Below are 21,188 nucleotides of genomic sequence, written 5' to 3' on the forward strand. Positions count from 1 at the left end.
CTCCCTGTATACGGATAAGATGGATGGTCATAGTCTTTTCCCCAGGTTTGGAGAGGCCAAAACTGGAGGGGATAGAAACAAGACAAGAAGGGAGAGATTGAAAAGAGACCCAAGAAGTAAATTCTTCACACAGAGGGCAGTGAGTACCTGGAATGAGTTACCAGAGGTAGTGGTCGAGGCAGATCCAACTGTAACATTTGAGGCATTTGAATAGGTGCGTGGAGGAGAGGGGCTTGGAGGGTCATGGGCTGAATGCAGACAACTGTGATTAGCAGTGAGGATGCTGTGGTCGGCAAGGACCAGCTGGGCTGAAGGGCCTCTTTCTGTGCTGTGTTACTCTCTGACTAAATTGCTCCCAATTCTTGTTGACTATCATCTCTTGGATATTCTCCCTCAGACACAAGAGATCTTGGAATCTGGAGCAAAAATACAAACTGCTGGAGGAACTCAGCAGGTGAGAAACATCTGTGGGGGTATGAACAGTTGATTTGGGTCGAGACCCTGCTCTTGGACTGATCGCTTGAGAAGGATTTCATTAAATTACTCAAGACAACATGTTGGTAAAACATCAGTATCCTTTATATAGAAACAGTGCCTTACATTTGTGAGTGATGTCCACCATCTCAGGATTTTCCACACACTCCTCTGCCAGTGTGGTGCTGAAAACATGGGAGAGGATTGTGCTCAGCTCGATCTCACTGGCAGTAAAGTCCCACAACTGGAAATAAGATTCTACCACTGGCGATGAGGCCTCATTATTGGAAATAAAGTTCCACCACAAGTAATGAGGTCCTGTCACTGGCAATGAGGTCATCCATTGAAATGAAGATGAAAAACCTGCAGATGCTAGGAATCTGAAATAAAAACAAAAAGATGTTTGGAACACTCACCAGGTTGGACAGTGTGTGTGGAGAGAGGCTTTACCAGCTCTGATGACTGTTTCTCTCTCTCTCCACAGATGCCATCAGACACACTGAGTGTTGTCTGCACTGCGCTGCTATGTGTTAAACTGAAATTGGTTGGTTGATAAGCACGGACCCACTCACATCAGGCAGACTGTCCCAGCTCTATTCCAGCTGTGTCTGCCCACTCAACAGAGTCATCAGCTGTGCAAGGGGCTCCTTAAACTCACAAAATGTCTAACTCCAAAGTGAGAGGGCGTTCCATTCTGGAATGGCAGCCCCAGCCCTGGGATAGACAATAGATGGGATGGGATGGCCCAGGAAGTGGTGACCTCCCGACACTGGTGCAGCCTGTGGTTTGCAGGAGGGAGGGCTGAGGAAGAGGGGTTCGTGAGGAGGGAGAGGAGGATGGAGGTGTGGACATTGAGGGTGAAGATGATGTGGGAAAGATGAGGAGGGAGGCAAGAGACATACATACTACTGCAACCACACACAAAATCCCGGTCAGGCAGCATCTATGGAGGGGAGAAAACAGTCAATGTTTTGAGCCAAGACCCTTCACCGGGACTGGAAAGGAAAAGGCAGAACCCAGAATAAGATCGAGGAGTAGAAGCTGGCAGGTGATAGATGAGACCAGGTGAGGGGGAAGGTGGGTGAGTAGAGGAGGTAGAGGTGGATGAAGTAAGAAGCTGGAAGGTGATAGTCAGAAGATGTAAAGGGTGGGAGGGGATAGTGGGCCACGGGAGAAAGAGGTGCTGTAGGGAAGTGGTTTCAACTTTAGCAACCACACACTGGTGTGACCCAGTGCAGGGACAGGGTGTGGAGGTGAGGGACATTCTTGTAAATTAGCACCTGCGCAGCAACAAACAGTACAGGAAATGGAATCTTTCTGTTCATAGGACCAAGACAAAAGAGTAGAATTAGGCCATTCAGCCCATTTAGTCTGCTTTGCAATTCCATCATTCCCTCTCAACCCCATTCTCTTGCCTTCTCCCCAGAACCTTCGACGCCCTGACAAATCAAGGATCTATCAATATCTGTTTTAAATTTATCCAATGACTTGGCCTCCACAGCCATCTGTAGCAATGAATTCCACAGATTCACCACAATCTGGCTAAAGAAATTCCTCCTCATCTCTGTCCTAAAGGGATGTACTTCTATTTTGAGCTGTGCCCTCTGGTCATAGACTCCGCCACTACAGAAAACATACTCTCTCCACCCACTCTATCCAGGCCTTTCAATATTCCATTGGTGCATCTGTTCAGCGCATCTTGCCCGAATTCATACCTCTGCCTGCTGAGGCTGCTTCCTAGAAAAATCTGGAACTCTCAATGAATGAAGAACTAGAATCTAGCGTCCCGTATCCACTGAACTTCTTCAGCTGGAGCTCATCGGGTGACATGCGGGACCTGGACGAACTTGACACTGGGTGACTGACAGAGAACATCTGGCTGATCTCCATGAAGGTCTTGTTCTTGGTCTCAGGAATGACCAAGTGGACATAGATGCAGACGAGCCAGCAAATGCCACAGAAGACCAGGTAGCAGTAGGCACCGGCAGACATCTGGGAAAACAGAGAGGGGGTTCACAGCTCAGAATGGGTCACGGGTTATTATTGTCAGATGTACCGAGATGCAGTGGGAAGCTTTTGTTTGCCTGCCTTCCGGACAGATCATTCCATCGAGGAAGTAAAACGAAAACCAGAAAGCAGCATGTACTGTTACAGTTACACAGTACAGTGGTAGTACATGACATGTTACTGAGTATGTTATCCTGTGCATGTTATTTATTAACATTCTAATTGGCTGCATCACCATCTGGTATGGAGGCGTCAATGCACAGGATCAGAAAAAGCTGCAGAGGGTTGTAAACTCAGCCAGTTCCATTGCAGGCACTAACCTTCCCACCACCACCAAGGACATCTTCCAAAGGCGATGTCTCAAAAAGGCAGCATCCATCATGAAGGACCTCCACTGTCCAGAACATGCCCTCTGGGAGGAGGTAAAGGAGGCTGAAGACATACGGGGTGGCTGCTTATTTGGGAGAACTCTTAAAGAACAAAAAAACTAATTGTGAAAATAGCCGGGATTCCCTTCGTTTATGCTGTGTAATTGGGAGACTGTTGACGAACAGTTTCTAACTCACGTTAGTCACGTGTAATTGTGTGACCATTAGACACTACACCATGCTGACGGCAAACAGATTTTTAATGTCAGTTGCATGTACTTCTGTTCAAAAAGCAGTAAAGTTTGTCACTGATAGTTCACGAGAAATAAGCGGTAAGACAATTTGGAACCGTTTTGCTCTCTGCGGTTTCAAGCATTCATGCCTGGAGATGCCAAAAACTGCCAGGAGTGAAAATGAAACAATTCACTACTTCAACAATTTAGGACCTACGAAGAATTTGAAGGTGTCGACAATCATCTTGAATGTTACAATGAAAATGAAGATTTGGAGGATGTAATCATCGAAAACATTGTATGAAGGCAGTCCAATATTTGCATTAGGTATATGCGTTGAGTTTGTTCATTTGCAGTCAATCAAAAGAACATGGCAACATACACAGTACAAATTCCTCTATTAATGACTATCAGGAACTAATACAATTTTATAGTATCGTAGTAGTATTGGTAGTGTTCTAATATGTTCTGTATTTCATTTAAATACATAATTTGTTACTCAGTTAAGCAACAGTTCGTATTTTTTATACCTTTTAAACTATTTCCATGAGGGTTCAGCTAATTGGGGCAGCCACTTAATTGGACCAAAATGTATTGGCTCTGATGTCTCAGTTAACTGGAATCCTCTGTAGTTGCAATTATGCAACTCTGTCGAGTATTCCTGTTTCTATCACACAGTGAGGTGGTTTGTTATATCGGACTTCTGCAACAGGGGTCACTGCGTCCAACATAGTGAGACACTAGTTTTAAGATGACCACATGTTTAACATGGTTTCAAGGAGTGGCATGGCAGTGTAAACACTTTACAGCACCTGTGACTGGGATTCAATTCCCACTGCGATGTGGGAAGGAGTCTGGAAGGAGTTTGCATATTCTCCCTGTGATTGTGGCTTTCCTCCCACATTCCAAACGTGTACGGGTTAGTAAGTTCTGGGGACATTATGGGGGCACTTGCGAACTGCCCCTGCACATCCTCGTATTGTGCTGGCTATTGAGGCCAATGACGCATTTCACTGTATTTTTCAATGTGTCGACGTGCACACTACAGGTACAACACTCCTGTTTACAATGTAGTACAATACACCACGTATCTGACTGATCGTTTCCACGGATGCTGCCCGATCTGCTGAGTTCCTCCAGCATGTTGTGAGTGTTGCAATACACCATGCATTATTGGTTAATGACACTTGCTGGGTGTAACCCTTTCCTACGACAGTGTATTAGCACCTAAAACACCTCAGTCTGTGTTATCTGATAATACACCATGTGGTAGCAGATGTAACAATCCTGCTTACAGTGTACAGGTCTCATGAAATACAGAGTACAGCACACCTTTATAGATTAGATAGATAGATTTATTAGTGATGTACATTGAAACCTACAAGGGGTGATTGATAAGTTCGTGGCCTAAGGTAGGGGGAGTCAATTTTAGAAAACCTAGCACATTTATTTTTCAACATAGTCCCCTCCTACATGTACACACTTAGTCCAGCAGTTGTGGAGCATACGGATCCCTTCTTTGTAGAAGTGGTCCACAGCAGGGGTGATTGATAAATTCGTGGCCTAAGGTACAAGGAGATGAGTTATACAGCTCTCGTTACATGCACGTGCAGTTCAACTCTTTGAGTGAAAATGCAGAAAGTTTGAAGTTAATAACTCATTTCCGTCCGTGTGATAAATAGATCTGAATCAGGCAATGCTCATGGGAGGGATTTAGGACTTTGAGGGCAATCAGCGGGGGGGGGGGGGACAATTGTGGGCTGCTCCCAACACAATGCAAACAATACATTTCACTGTACCTGTGATGAACAAAACTGAACCCGGACCAGCTGCAGTAAAGCACCGACCTGCAGGAAGGGGAAGACAAAGCCCACGGTGAAGTTGGAGAGCCAGTTGAGGGAGCCTCCCACGATGTAGGCCGCCGGCCGGTGGGACTGGGTGAACAGCTCTGCTGTCATCAGGAAGGGGACGCCCGCTGGAAGAGCAACATGGTGGGCAGGGGAAGAGCGGGGGGGTAGGGGAGGACATTTGGGAGAGAGAAAGGAAGTGGCAGATAAAGAGAGTGGGAGAAGAGAACAGAGTGAGTGTGGGAGATAATGGGTCAAATAGAGAGAATGTGGGACAGGGAGACAGCAAGTAAATGAGTGGGGAGGAGAGAGGGAGAGAGATCAAAGAGGGCGGGAATGGAGAGAATGTAAAAGGAGAAAGAGAGAGCGCGAGAGAGTCAGCACTCAGGCCATAGGAGAAGAAAGTAAAAGAAAATGGAAGGATGGAAAAATGGTAGGGGAGGGTGGGAGGGACAGGAGGGTATGAGAGAGGGAATGGAGGGGTGGGAGAGGGAGAGGAGGAGGTGCGGGAGGGAGAGGAGAGAGTGGGAAGGGAGAGAAGGAGAGGAGGATGTGGGGGGAGTGAAAGGGGAGAGGAGGGGGTGGGAGAGGTGGGGGCAGTGAGAGGAATGGGAATGGAGAGGGATGGAGGGGCACGGAGAGGAGAATGTAAGGAATGAGGGGGAATGAGAGAGGGAGTGGGTAGTGAGAGAGTGAGGGTGGGGAGTGAGTGGATGAAGAGGTGGAGGAGGGAGGGCAGGAGTTAGAGTTGAAGAAGATGAGAGACAGCGTTAGACAGCAGATGCAAACCAATAGATGAGGAGGAAGAGGAGGGGAGCGGGGTAGGCAGTCAGCCAGATGAGGCAGGGACGAGAGGGAGGAGGGTGATGAGAGACAGAAGTCGGTTAACAGAAACAATGGCGCTGACCCACTCCCACAGATCACACAACCCATGGTACAAAAAACCTGCTCTCTGACAAACAGCACCAGGAAGACGTGGATAATCCAGGCATGGCAGCGTGGAAGTTAATGTAACATCTTTACTGCACCAGCAACTGGGCTTCAATTCCTGCCAATGTCTGTGAGGAGTTTGTACGTTCTCCCCGTGACTGTATGGGTTTCCTCTGGGTGCTCCGGTTTCCTCCCACAGTCCAAAGGCGTATGAGTTAGTAGGTCACATGTGTAAATGGGCAACGCAAGCTTTCTGGGCTGAACGGCCTGTTACCGTGTTGTATCTCTAAATAAAACTAAAATAAATCCTCCAATGAGTACACAAAGGTCTGTGTTCCTGGTAACTTGAGGAAACTGCATCCCCCAGTACTGCCTGTGGGAGTGGGGGTGGTGGGAGGTAGGTGTTGGGGAGGGAGGTGTTGGGGAAGGGATGTTACTGAATAGACGTATGGGCCCCCTCTGCCCCCATCTTACTCAACCCTTCCACAGATACGTACGTCAAACTCGGAGATTACAGAGAAAGCAAGCTCATCTGTGGCACAGGGCCGTCCAGCTCCCCACTTACTTAACAGAGATGGAGACAGTGATCTAATCTAACATGCAGAGGGTGAGTTCAGCAACAATTTAGCCCAGATTTGCATCAGTTTTGCATAATAGCCATGGCAGAACTTAATGTGATAAAATGGATCCGAACCCAGAGTTGAATGCTATTGTTCATTAAGAATAAAGAAGAAGATATATTCATCATTGTTTATAAACAATGATGCATGGAAAGGACTAATTAAAGATGTAATTACACTGAATACATTCTCTGTTGTAAATGTAATATATTCTTCATGGACAGTACCGATACATCAACTACCTAAAACAGCAGCACCCACATTTATCATTCCGAGGTGCCCCTGTTATACTGCGTTCTGCGCCTTCAATCAGACCAGCCAGGAACAGTGCGGAATTCACTGAGGTGACAGAAGATAGAACAGTACAGGCCCTTCGGCCCACCGTGTTGTGCTGACCTTTTAACCTACTCCATGATCAATCTAACCCGGATAGTCCTCCATTTTTCTTTCATCCATGTGCCTTTCTAAGGCTCTCTTAAACACCCCTGTTGTATTTTCCTTCTCTCTTGTGAGCGTGTTTCATGCACCTACCACCCTCTGTAGAAAAAATGTACCTCTGACTTCCTCCTATACAGTGCTTATAAAAAGATATTTACCACGCCCCCCCATGTTTCATTGTTTTAAAACTTTGAATCAAAATGGATTTAATCAAAGTGTAAACAGATCCTGAGAAAACGTCTCCGGCTGTCTACTCTATGCCTCTTACCATCTTATACACCTCTATCAAGTCACCTCTCATCCTCTTCACTCCAAACAGAAAAGCTCTAGTCTGCTCACCTATCCTCATAAGACCTGCTCTCTGATCTAGGCAGCATCCTGGTAAATCTCTTCTGCACCCTCCTTAAAGCTTCCACGTCCTTCCTATGTGTTGGCGTGTGGCCAAGTGGTTAAGGTGTTGGTCTAGTGATCTGAAGGTCGCTAGTTCGAGCCTCAGCTGAAGCAGCGTGTGTGTCCTTGAGCAAGGCACTTAACCACACATTGTTCTGTGATGACACCAGTGCCAAGCTGTATTGGCCCTAGTGCCCTTCCCTTGGACAACATCGGTGGTGTGGAGAGGGGAGACTTGCAGCTGCCGGTCTTCCATAAAACCTTGCCCAGGCCCAGGGTCTCGTGAGACTAACGGATGCCTATATCCTTCCCATAATAAGACGACCAGAACAGACCAAGTTTGGTGGTGCTGGAGAATTTAAAACTTCGCCTACCCCTTCTCTCCACTCAGTGTGGCTGGTACAAACCCCAGGACAGGATGGGCAAACTGTGTTCTCATCTGTAATAACAGGGCTGAGGGGGTCTGTGGAGTGGAGAGAATGTTTCCACTTGTGGGAAAGAGAGGATTCAGAGATCGCCAGTGTCAGAGAGTCAGCAAGGTACCTGACAGGGAATTCCAGAGAAACTCCTTTCTCCAGAGAGTGGTGGGAATGTGGAGCACACTCCCACGGGGAGGGGTGGGGTGTGTGGGTAGTGTTGATGTGTTGAAGAGGAGGCTGGAGAAGCAGAGGACAGGACAGAGGGTCACATGAATAGACTGAGAGGACAATAAGACATAGGAGCAGAATTAGGCCACTTTTCCCTCACAGTCTGGACCACTATTTGATCATGGCTGATTTATTTTCCCTCTCAACCCCATTCTCCTGCCTTCTCTCTATAACCTTTCATACTCTTACTAATCAAGAACCTATCAACCTCCAGTTTAAATAAACGCATTGACTTGGCCTCCACAGCAATCAGTAGCAATGAATTCCACAGATTCTCCACACTCTGGTGAAAGATATTCTTCCTCATCTCTGATCCTTGGAAGTCCTTGTATTCTGAGCTGTATCCCCTGGTCCTGGACTCTAAATGTGGATAAATGTGGATGTGGTTTGTATGGAGTGGATGGACTGCTTCTGTACGATCCATGTTCGGGTCTAAAGGCTGATTTATACTTCTGCGTCAAATTGATGCCGTAGGTACGGCGTAGCCGCGAACCCTACGCAGAGCCGACGCGGATCCCTACGCTGTAGCCTGACGTGCACCTCTCCCAAAATGTAACTACGCGTCGCAGCAACGCAGACTGCAACAACTGTGATTGGTCCGCCTGGGAGCATCGTATTTCCTCATACGCTGCAATAGCTTCCCATCGGGCGACTGAAGGGTAGGGAAGGAACTCTGGCTGCAATGCTTTCCATAAAGCTTTACAGACCTCCGAAATTATGGAGGACACATTTCGCTTTTATGAAAAAAGACGCTCCCTTTAAACTTGTTTACCCCGAGAAAGACTACCATGACCAAGCAGGTGTGTGCGCGTGCACGACGTGCCCGAATTGCAGAGCGACGCAGACACACCAACGCACAAGTATAAATGCTCACAACGCGCGTCGGCCACTTGCGTAGGTAGGTAACAGCGTCGAGTTGACGCACAAGTATAAATCAGCCTTAAGCCTTGCTGCTGAGCTATGCTGAGGCTCGAGTGAGGGAGCACCCCAGCGAATCAGAGGCTTCTTCAATCCTACGCCTCTGCCCACGGCAGCTCCTCCTCCAGTCTCCAGTCTCCAGACTCCGGATTTGCTGAGCACTGCAAACTCCTCGTCCAACAATCTGAGGAAGAAAACCTACAGGACACCACAGTGATGGCCTTCTCAATATGAGACTGCTCTGAGTGATGTGAGAGTGCTCGACTGGACGTGTGAGAGGGTGGAACAGACCCTGAATGTCATGGGGAGTCTGCTGGTGTGAATGTTGGATCTAGCCACATTTATCTGGTCGAAGGCACACCATTGCAACCCTCTACTTCCCTGTAGAATTCAGTCTCAATGCATTTCTAATTGGAAACTAAAGGTCAGCACACACAAAATGCTGGAGGAACTCAGCAGGTCAGACAGCAGAGAGAAATGAACAGTCGATGTTTCGGGCCGAGACCCTTCATCAAAACTCACTTGGAATCATCTATCACCTGCCAGCTCCAGTTCTCCTCCCTTCTCCCTACTCTTTTATTCTGGCTTCTGTCCACCTCCTGTCCAGCCTGTCGTTGGGCTGTGGGAGGAAACTGGAGCACCACACGGTCACTGGGGGAACAAGCAGACTCCACACAGACAGTATCGGAGGTCAGAATTGAACTGGGTTTCTCTGGAGTTCAGAAGCAGTGGTGCTGTCTGATTGGTCTCCTCTACATCAGTACTACCGTGGGCTCCTGGATGGTGGGGAGGTGTCTGCAGTTGGATCGGCTCTAAGGCTTTCACTTAAAGAGGATGTGTTCTATGTAAGAGTGAATGGCTCCTGTGTTCAGCTTTATGTCACGAGGACCCGGGAGAGAGGCTGGGCTGCTGACCGCGGAGACTGCAGGTGGACACCGTGTTGGTCGATAGTTTGCCTCCCGAGGTGGAGACAGGGAGATCAAAGAAGGGGACACAGGTGCTGGAAGTCACCTGTAGAACCTGCAACAAAGAAATCAGCTCCTGGAAGAAGACAGGATAAGAGGAGAGTGACTTAAAAGAGACCTGAAAGGTAATTTACTTACACAGAGGGCAGTGAGTACCTGGAATGAGCTGCCAGAGGAAGTGGTCGAGGCAGGTACGATTGCAACACTTGTGGGGTATTTGGATAGGTAGACGGAGGGGTGGGGTTTGGAGGGTTACAGACTGAACACGGGCAACTGGGACTAGCAGAGTTGGGCCAAAGGGCCTCTTTCCAAGCTGCATGTCTCTGTAACTTAGGGGGTTGGGCAGCGACTGTGGAGGCAGGAGGTGTAGGTTTATATTTCATGTCAAGCCCCTGCATCGGACCTAGAGGGGCAGGAGAAGATTGCTGGTGTATAGCAGTGTGAGGGAAGGTGGGACAAAGGCTGGTAGGTGAGTGGTGAAACCAGCTGGGGAGGGGAATGATGGGCAGGCTAATCCAGGTGGGGGGTGGGGTAGAGGGTCCTGCCGAAGGGTCTCGGCTTGAAACATCGACTGTACTTCTTTCCATAGATGCTGCCTGGCCTGCTGAGTTCCTCCACCATTTTGTGTGTGTTGGTTGGATTTCCAGAATCTGCAGATTTTCTCTTGTTGGGGGTAGAAGGTGGAAGGGTGAACAAAAGGAAAGAAAACGAGGTGCGTACGGGTGCAGAGCATCGGGGAGGTGGGTCACCTGGATACGAGAAACTCAGTGTTCCTCCTGGCACTGTAAATGCAGTGTGAGGTGTTCCTCCATTGTGCCTAGCGTCTCGGCAGCAACAGAGAAGGCTGAGGACGGGCGTGGGAGGAGAGCACCAGGAGTGAGGACCTGCACTCTGCTCACAACGACCAACTTGAGCTCCTGTGACTGGGTCGGAGTTTAACTTTCTATCCCTCTCCCCCACGCCAACCCCCGGCTGCCCTTGGGCCTTCGTTGTGCTACACAGGAGCTTCTGGAAGAAGATTCAAAGTCGCCAGGTGAGTGGACACTGTGGGGCCAGGTTATAGCCAGTGTTCCTACTTGATGCTCGTCGGCCCACCCCTCTCTCCCTACACTGAGGAGAACACACGCGACTGGCCACCCTGGGGGAGGTTGGTGGATTGTGGTGAGCAAGGGTGTGAGAAGGTGGGAGGGATGGAAGGGGTGGGCTGTGGTAGTAGAAAGTAGGAAGGTGTGAAAGATGATGGGAAGGAAGGGGAGAGTGGTGGGAGGGTGATAGGATGGGGTGGGAGTTGGGGGGGACTGGATGGACGGTGATAAGGGGTAGGTTATGGTACAATGGGGTAAGAGGGGTGAACAACAGGTTGCAGTAGAAGGAGGTGGGAGGGTGAAATTGGGATGTGGCAGCACAGGGGTGGATAGTGATAGGATGCGGTAGGTTGTGATGGGAGGAGAGGAAAGAGGAAGGGTTGGGAGCCTGACATTAGGATAGGGTGGGTTTTGGTCTCAGACATCTGGCCCCGTACCTGGTCCGATGCAGAAGCCGGTGATGATCCCCACCACACAGGCGACACTAGCGTAGTGCATCCAGGGAACCTGGAACACAGCGAGAGTGGGAGTGAGTCAGTCACTGGTGCTCGCAGGTCACGGACAGAGCGACTGCCAGACCACAGCCCACCCGTGAGCTAATCCCACCCCCCGGGTCATATCCACCGCAACCAAACTCCACACGGTGTGATCCACAAAAACAGCGTGCGACAGTGGACCGAGAATAACGATCAAAGCAACACACGCAAATGCTGCAGGAACTCGGCAGGTCAGGCAGCATCTGTGGAGAAGATGCTTTCAGGGCGAGATCGTTCATCAGGACTGAAGTAAAAGATGAGAAGTCGGAGTGAGAAGGTGGGGGGAGGGGAGGAAGAAGTACAAGGCAGTGGATGATAGGTGAAACCGGGAGACGGGGAGGTGTTGAAGTAAAGAGCTGGGACATTGTTCGGTGAAAGAGATAAAGGGCTGGAGAAGGGGGAATCTAATAGAGAGGGTAGAAGCCCATGGAAGAAAGGGAAGGGGGAAGAGCACCATAGGGAGGTGATGGGCAGGTAAGAAGATAAGGTGAGAGAGAGAAACAGGAATGGGGAATAGTGAAGGAGAGAGAGTGCTATTACTGGAAGTTAGAGAAGTCAATGTTCATGCCATCACGTTGGAGGCTCCCCAGACGAAATATAAGGTGTTGCTCCTCCAACCTGAGTGTTTCCTCCATGGCAGTCGAGGGGGGCAGGGACTGACATGCCGGATTGGGGATGGGACCTGGTGTCCCTATGACAGTCGCCGCCACAACTCCGCGATTCTCTCTCCACCGCCTGCAATCGATCCGTCCAAGCCAGAAAAAGCAGGATCTCCTGATAGCCACACGTTTCAGTTCTACTTACCATTCCCAATCCGACATGTCAGTCCATGAAGAGGCCACGCTCGGGCTGGAGGAGCAACACCTTACATTCCGTCTCGGTAGCCTCCAACCTGCTGGTGTCAACCTCTGGTAATTTCCCCCCCATCTCCTTCACCATTCCCCATTCCTGTTTCCCTCTCTTACCTGCCCATCACCTCCCTCCGGTGTTCCTCCCCCTTCCTTTTCTTCCATGGTCTTCTATCCTCTCCTGTCAGATTCCCCCTTCTCCAGCCCTGTATCTCTTTCACCAGTCAACTTCCCAGCCCTTTACTTCACCCCTTCCCCTCTCCTATCACCTACCATCTTGTGCCTCTTCCTCCCCCTCCCTTCAACTTCTTACTCTGACTTCTCATCTTTTTTTCCCCAGTCCTAATGAAGGGTCTTGGCCCGAACTGTTGATTGTATTCTCTCCATAGATGCTGCCTGGCCTGCTGAATTCCTCCAGCATCTTGTGTGTGTTGCTAATAATTTTCAATCACAGTTATCATACCTTAATGATTTCAAGCAACTCGGGTCAATCTTCTCTTAACCTCCTCCACTCTAACAGCACAAACCCTCCACCCTCACTCCGGTGTGGAATGTCCCCTTCTCCCCTCCCTCACAAGAGGCTCAACGATTCTACTGCTGGGACAGATGTCCAGCGGCTGAGGGCCGTTTCAGGACATCCTGAGATCAGGTAGAGCATGAAGGGCAGGAGTGGCCACTCTGACCCTCATCCCACCCCCTGCCCAAGGACAATCTGTCCCAGACCTCCCCTCCTCCTGCCTGCCAGTCTCCCCATCACTCAAGTTCTGAAGAACCTATCTCCCTCTCCAATGATCTGGCCCCCATGAACAACACACAGTCTGCTGGAGGAACCTTGTGGGTCGATTCCAGTCAGAATCGGAATCAGGTTTATTATCACTGACGGTGGCGCAGTGGCCACTCCGGTGATGAATATCTGTTATCTGTCAAGTAGGATGCAGTGTACAATCCTGATTTGATGGAGACAGACATGAGAAGTACAGAGGAACATCTGGAGAAACTTCTGAAATGCCTTTTTCGCTGCCGCTGCTACTGTGCGATCGAGAATCTCTGGAGGGGATGGCCCCAAATCCTTGGCTTTGCCTATTGCCTGTTGCCTGTTGCCGGAGCCGGGGTCGAAACGCTCGGCAGAGATGGTGCTCAATGCTCGGTGACGGGGTCTGGTTGGAGGCTCGAAGTTTTTGGATGGACTCAGAGTCAGACTGTGGTCGGGTGCTTCCAAGATGCTGCATCGGCAAGTTTGCGGTGCTGGAAACTCATGGCAGGGAGAATTTCTCCCTTCTACCGTCTGCGTGAGATGATGAGTCTATCAGGACTTTGAGACTTTTTTTTACCGTGCCCATGGTCTGTTCTTTATCAAATTACGGTATTGCTTTGCACTGTTGTAACTATATGTTATAATTATGTGGTTTTTGTTAGTTTTAGTCGTGGTTTGTCTTGTGTTTCTGTGATATCATACTGGAAGAACATTGTATCATTTCTTAAAGCATGCATTACTAAATGACAATAAACGAGGACTGAGTGTCCTCATAATCTAATCTAATCTAATATGTCATGAAGTTTGTTGTTTTTGCAGCAGTTGTGGGTTACAATACATAAGAAAATACATTAGTCAAGTCAAGATTATTGTCATTGGCTATGGAGCTGGTGTTGCGGGACCAGGTGAGATTACCGTAAGAAATACCATCCCATCACATCCACCCTACCCCATCTGAATGTCAACCTCCTATCCCTTCTCTTTATCCACTCCCTCCCAGCCCATCACAATTGCACCCACACCTACATAAAACACAATTAATTACAACAAGAAATATAAAAATCTAAATAAGTAGCCCAAAAAGAGAAGAAAAAATGAGTTAGTGTTCATAGGTTCATTCACTATTGAGAAACATTGAGTATGGGTGGTCAGGGTCCTGTATCTCCTCTCTGGTGATAGTAATGAGAAGACAGCATGCCCTGGGTGGTCAGGGTTCCATATATCCAATGTATACCGTATATCGATACGGGATACGGCATGTCCTGGGGGCGGGGGGTGGTCAGAGTCCTGTATCCCCTCTCTGATGGCAGTAATGAGAAGAGGGCATGCCCTGGGTGGTCGGGGTCCTTAATAATGGATGCCTCCTTCTTGAAGCATCGCCTTTTGTAGATGTCCTCGATGGTGGGGAGGCAAGTGCTCATGTTAGAGCCGGCTGAGTTTACAACCTTCTGCAGCTTTTTTCTGATCCTGTGCATCCCAGCATCTATGGGGGGAAAGGAACTAATGGCGTTTCAGGTTGAAAATCTGCCTCAGAATCTAAAACACCAACAATACTTCTCTTGTCACAGATGCTGGTCGACCTGCTGAGTTTATCCAGACACTGTGTGTGACCCCAGATCCCAGCACATACAGACTCTGGTGTCTCCATTGAGCCTCCTAACTTCCACGGGTAGGAGAGACCCAGAGATTCACTACCCTCTGCAAAGTTCCTAAGAACCTCAGCTTTAGATCACCATCTCCCAATGTTGTAACTGTAATGTATAATTAACCCACTGGGGATTTCTGGTGCCAAAATTTACTAACCCTAACCAATATGTCCTGGAATGTGGGAGGAAACTGGAGCGCCCAGAGGAAACCTACGTATTCATGGAGAGAACGTACAGACTCCTTAAGGACAGCTGGTGCGAATTGAACCAGGGCTCTGGTGCTGTAATAGTGTTTCACTAACCGTTATGCTGTTGTGCTGCCTCTGAGTGCAGAACTCTCTTTCATTCTGGCTCAGCTTGGCGAGTGTGGAGCCGGAGGGTGGGTGGGAGCCTGGAGGGAGTGAAGTGCCTGCGTGCGGTGGTCAGTGCAGCTTTGTAAACACGTGCGAGACTGGAGTTACCTGAACCAGTAACGTCATCGTTATGCCGGCACTGGACAATCCCATGAAGCTGAATCCACCAATCAGAAGCGGGCGTCTCCCCACCCTCTCGATGATTAAACTCTGAGTCACAAAGGGAACGCAAAGGTTGTGAACAATCATAAGACAAACTGTAGGAGCAGATTTAGACCATTGACTCTGCACTGTCATTCAATTGTGGCTGATTTATTTTCCCACTCAACCTCATTCTCCTGTTTTCTCCCAATAATCTTTGACACTTCCTAATCAAGAACTTATCAACCTCTGCTTTAAATATGCTCAATGACTTGGTCTCCACAGCAAGGAATTTCACAGAATCACCATCCTCAGGCTTAAAAAAATTCCTCCTCATCTCTGTTCTGAAGAGGCATCCTTGTACTCTGAGGTTGTGCCCTCTGGTCCTAGACCCTCCCAAGACATTGGACAAGACCAATGTGCTCTATCAAATCCAATGCAGGGACCGCAGCAAATATTACGTCGGCCAAACTTGGAGAAAACTGTCCACAAGGATCCGTGAACATCGACTGGCTGTGAAGTGGTATGACCAACTCTCCCTCGTCTCTACCCATGGAGATCGAGAGGGGCACAAATTCCACTGGGCAACAGTGAGAGTGATGGCGCGAGCAAACACGTGGCATGCCAGAGAATTCCCTGAAGCCTGATTTTCCACGAACAATTCTGAAAACAAACATGTAGACCTTGATCCTATTTATGAGCCCATGTGGGCAAAATTCCAGACCACAATGTATGGTTCACTGCACAACCAATCAGCAACAAGATTTCCTCCTCGCATCACAATTGAGTTTCAGAGATGACGACCAGTCAGCTGATTGATGTGTATAAAGGCCACACCATATTTGGAGGACACACCACAATCAACAGTGCACTGGTGTCTCCTCATATGGTGATGAAATGTTTTCAAGTAAGTTGCCGAGATCGGAGAAGAACTCAACCCAATCACTCTACAACTATTGGAAACATCCTCTCCATGTCCATTCTATCTAGGCCTTTCATATTTGTTAAGTTTCAGTGAAATTCCCTCCTCATTTGGCTAAACTCCAGCGATTACATAGAAACATAGAAACATAGAAAATAGGTGCAGGAGTAGGCCATTCGGCCCTTCGAGCCTGCACCGCCATTTATTATGATCATGGCTGATCATCCAACTCAGAACCCAGCCTTCCCTCCATACCCCCTGACCCCTGTAGCCACAAGGGCCATATCTAACTTCCTTTTAAACATAGCTAATGAACTGGCCTCAACAGTTTGCTGTGGCAGAGAATTCCACAGATTCACCACTCTCTGTGTGAAGAAGTTTTTCCTAACCTCGGTCCTAAAAGGCTTCCCCTCTATCCTCAAACTGTGACCCCTCGTTCTAGACCTCCCCAACATCGGGAACAATCTTCCTGCATCTAGCCTGTCCAATCCCTTTAGGATCTTATACGTTTCAATCAGATCCCCCCTCAATCTTCTAAATTCCAACGAGTACAAGCCCAGTTCATCCAGTCTTTCTTCATATGAAAGACCTGCCATCCCAGGAATCAATCTGGTGAACCTTCTTTGTACTCCCTCTATGGCAAAGATGTCTTTCCTCAGATTAGGGGACCAAAACTGCACACAATACTCCAGGTGTGGTCTCACCAAGGCCTTGTACAACTGCAGTAGTACCTCCCTGCTCCTGTACTCGAATCCTCTCGCTATAAATGCCAGCATACCGTTCGCCTTTTTCACCGCCTGCTGTACCTGCATGCCCACTTTCAATGACTGGTGTATAATGACACCCAGGTCTCGTTGCACCTCCCCTTTTCCTAATCGGCCACCATTCAGATAATAATCTGTTTTCCTATTTTTGCCACCAAAGTGGATAACTTCACATTTATCCACATTAAATTGCATCTGCCATGAGTTTGCCCACTCACCCAACCTATCCAAGTCACCCTGCATCCTCTTAGCATCCTCCTCACTGCTAACACTGCCACCCAGCTTCGTGTCATCCGCAAACTTGGAGATGCTGCATTTAATTCCCTCATCCAAGTCATTAATATATATTGTAAACAACTGGGGTCCCAGCACTGAGCCTTGCGGTACCCCACTAGTCACCGCCTGCCATTCTGAAAAGGTCCCGTTTATTCCCACTCTTTGCTTCCTGTCTGCTAACCAATTCTCCACCCACACCAATACCTTACCCCCAATACCGTGTGCTTTAAGTTTGCACACTAATCTCCTATGTGGGACCTTGTCAAAAGCCTTTTGAAAATCCAAATATACCACATCCACTGGTTCTCCCCTATCCACTCTACTAGTTACATCCTCAAAAAATTCTATGAGATTCGTCAGACATGATTTTCCTTTCACAAATCCATGCTGACTTTGTCCGATCATTTCACCGCTTTCCAAATGTGCTGTTATCACATCCTTGATAACTGACTCCAGCAGTTTCCCCACCACCGACGTTAGGCTAACCGGCCTATAATTCCCCGGTTTCTCTCTCCCTCCTTTTTTAAAAAGTGGGGTTACATTAGCCACCCTCCAATCCTCAGGAACTAGTCCAGAATCTAACGAGTTTTGAAAAATTATCACTAATGCATCCACTATTTCTTGGGCCACTTCCTTAAGCACTCTGGGATGCAGACCATCTGGCCCTGGGGATTTATCTGCCTTCAATCCCTTCAATTTACCTAACACCACTTCCCTACTAACATGTATTTCGCTCAGTTCCTCCATCTCACTGGACCCTCTGTCCCTTACTATTTCTGGAAGATTATTTATGTCCTCCTTAGTGAAGACAGAACCAAAGTAATTATTCAATTGGTCTGCCATGTCCTTGCTCCCCATAATCAATTCACCTGTTTCTGTTTGAAGGGGACCTACATTTGTCTTTATCAGTCTTTTCCTTTTTACATATCTATAAAAGCTTTTACAGTCCGTTTTTATGTTCTCTGCCAGTTTTCTCTCATAATCTTTTTTCCCCTTCCTAATTAAGCCCTTTGTCCTCCTCTGCTGAACTCTGAATTTCTCCCAGTCCTCAGGTGAGCCACTTTCTCTGGCTAATTTGTATGCTACTTCTTTGGAATTGATGCTATCCCTAATTTCTCTTGTCAGCCACGGGTGCACTACCTTCCTTGATTTATTCTTTTGCCAAACTGGGATGAACAATTGTTGTAGTTCATCCATGCAACCATTACAACCCCAAAGCCATCAAACACTCCTCATACATTAACCCTTTCATTCCTGGGGTCATTTTTATGATACTCTCTAGACCCTCTCCAATGCCAGCACATCCCTTCTTAGATAAGGGGCCCAAAACTTTGATAATAAATGCACTTTGAATCCTTTGAAAACTGCTCACAATACTCCAGTTGTGGTCTAACTAATGCCTTATAGAGCCTCAGCATTATACCCTTACTTTTATATTCCAGAGGCAGGACAGGCGTGGATCAGAACCACAGTGAGTTCAAAGGCCAGTCAGGGAAGTGCCCATCCACTGCAAAATGTGGAGAGTGATGGGAGATCATGATGTTTATACAGAATAGCAGGTGCTTGAGAATAGGTTAGAGAGCAGATTCTAAACCAGGAGTTCTGGGGTTTATATTGTTACGTACCCCGTAACTGGGTTGCCAAACCAGCAGAAATGGATCACTCAGTTGGAGTCTGGATTACTAGAACTAAGAAAGTTTTATTAAAGAAACAAGCAACACAGTACTCTAATCAAAAGGATAATAAATGCAACAGTTCAGCAATGATATACATACATGTACCCAGAATTAAGATAACAGGATCAATCAAGCTCTATCGTTGTCTAGGGGTAAATGACCAGTTTCAAAGTGACGCAAAGTTCAGTTCAATTTAGTTCAGTTCAGTTCGCAGTAATCGCTGCCGTGGCGATGGACAGTGGGGGGAAGGAGAGAGAGAGCAAAACGAATGAATATTCAAGGCTTCCACACAGACCTTAGCAGTCAGCTTTCAGGCGAGTCCTTTGTGATGTCATCTGAGGTCACCGACCGTGACCCCTCCGTTTCCAGATACGATCGTTTCTCTGTGGTGAACCCAGCACCCAGGCAAGGGTGGACACACACCGGGTTCCCGCCGATCGTGCCTTTCCACCCTGTGCGTCTATGGCCTGGTCCCGCAACCGGCCTTTCAAAACTTCTCACCGACTTGTGAGAGACGCACCGCTTCCAGGGTCTCGTTACCTCGGGTGTCGTGTGTGTGTCCTGCCTTAGCGAACCTGTCCCTTTTTATCCCCCTGCTGGAGTATCGCCTGTCCATCACTTCAAACAGTTCAGGGTTCAAAGGGGGAGCCGATCTTGACAGCTCTCCTTCCCCTTCATTACACATCTCCAAATGCTGCTCCATTGTTTTCCTTATCTCTCTCTCTCCTGAAGACAGGTGGCAGACCAACTGCTGATTCCACTGGTGCCAGCCCAAGACAGCTAACATCTTTATCGATGTGTATTCTTGTCACAATATATAGAATAACAGATCCCAAGGAGTGGGATTCAAGCTGGGATCTAAGCCAGGAGCTCAGGTGTTTATATATAGAATAACAGACCCTCAGGAGCGAGATACAGGCTGGGATCGAAGGCAGGAGTTCAGGGGTTGATATATAGAATAACAGACCCACCTCCTAGGTGTGGGATATATCCTGCGATCTAATCAGGTAGAGTGCTGGATGTATGAGGGAGGTTACCATGGGGTGGAATTCATTCACTATTGGGTCGAGTTTGGCTGCCTGGGCGTCCTACGGTGGGAGTGAAGTTTGCTGATCATGAGAAGTTCACAGGATCAGATTATGACTCCTCCCTCCACCCCTTTCACCTACTGAGCAGGTGAGAAGGGCTCTGGGGAAACTCAGACATGGCAAAGCATTGGGACTGGATGGTGTGAACCCCATGATCCCAAAGCAGTGTGCTGAGCAGCTGTGTGGAGTTCTCCAGCGCATTTTCAATCTGAGTCTCGGCCTGGAAAGGGTCCCGACTGTGTGGACAAAATCATACATGGTCCCAGTACCCAAGTAAGATCGACCGAAAGTCTTGAATGACTACCTTCCAGGGCCCTGACCTCACACATTATGAAGATCCTGGATCTTTGACCCCGGTCAGATCAGCCTCAATCCCCTGCAGCGTGCCTACCAGGAGCACACTGGAGTTGACAATGCTGTCATCTACCTGCTGAACAGAGCCTATTCCCATTTGAACAAGCAGTGTAGCACTCTGAGGATTGTGTTTTTTGATTTCTCAAGTGCCTTCAATACCATACAGCCCTCGTTGCTGGGGGAGAAGCTCTGTTCAATGCTAATTGGCACTTCCATTGTATCCTGGATAATGGACTACCTGACTGGCAGACCACAGTTTGTGCGGCTTCAGAGCTGTGAGTCAGACATGGCTATAAGCAGCACTGGGGCACCACAGGGGACTGTATTGGCTCCCTTCTTGCTTACCCTGTATACCTTGGACTTTAGCTACAACACTGAGTCACATCATCTGCAGTAGTCTCTGATGACTCAGCCATAGTTGGGTGTACAAAGGGAGGATGGGAGGATGAACACAGGTCACCTTGGTGGAGGACTTTGTGAATCATCTGCAGCTCATCGTCAGTAGAACTAAGGAGATGGTGATGGACTTTAGGAATACTAAGCCTGCACTCCTCCCTGTTACTATTGATGGTGAGGTTGTGGATGTGGTGAGGACTTACAAGTACCCGGGAGTGCACCTGGACGACAGACTTGAGTGGAGCATCACACAAGAAGGGCCAGAGTTGGCTCTACTTCCTGAGGAGACTGAGGTCCTTACTGAGGTCCTTTGGAGTATGGAGGCCTCTCCTTCACATGTTCTACCAGTCTGTTGTCACCAGTACAATCTTCTCTGTGGTGGTGTGCTGGGGCAATGGCATCAACACGGGTGATGCCAACAGGCTCAATAAACTGTTTAGAAAGGCTGGCTCTGTTATTGGAGTGAAACTGGACAAACTGGAGGCTGTGGTAGAACAAAGGACCCTACGGAA

At 48.3% G+C, this 21,188-nt stretch overlaps 1 protein-coding gene across 1 annotated transcript in view; it reads right to left on the reverse strand.

Moving 5' to 3' along the window:
* Window positions 1-2,211: 2,211 nt before the first annotated feature.
* LOC134359117 (solute carrier family 2, facilitated glucose transporter member 5-like) overlaps window positions 2,212-21,188 on the reverse strand; it is a 50,461-nt gene continuing 31,484 nt past the window's right edge. The window contains exons 9-12 of the mRNA XM_063072086.1: window positions 15,168-15,269; window positions 11,360-11,429; window positions 4,930-5,057; window positions 2,212-2,466 (exon numbers count right to left, since the gene is read on the reverse strand). Of these exons, the coding sequence (XP_062928156.1) occupies window positions 2,212-2,466; window positions 4,930-5,057; window positions 11,360-11,429; window positions 15,168-15,269 (555 nt within the window). The remainder of the gene's footprint in view (window positions 2,467-4,929; window positions 5,058-11,359; window positions 11,430-15,167; window positions 15,270-21,188) is intronic.

This window comes from Mobula hypostoma, chromosome 19, assembly GCF_963921235.1.
Source record: "Mobula hypostoma chromosome 19, sMobHyp1.1, whole genome shotgun sequence".
NCBI lineage: Eukaryota > Metazoa > Chordata > Chondrichthyes > Myliobatiformes > Myliobatidae > Mobula > Mobula hypostoma.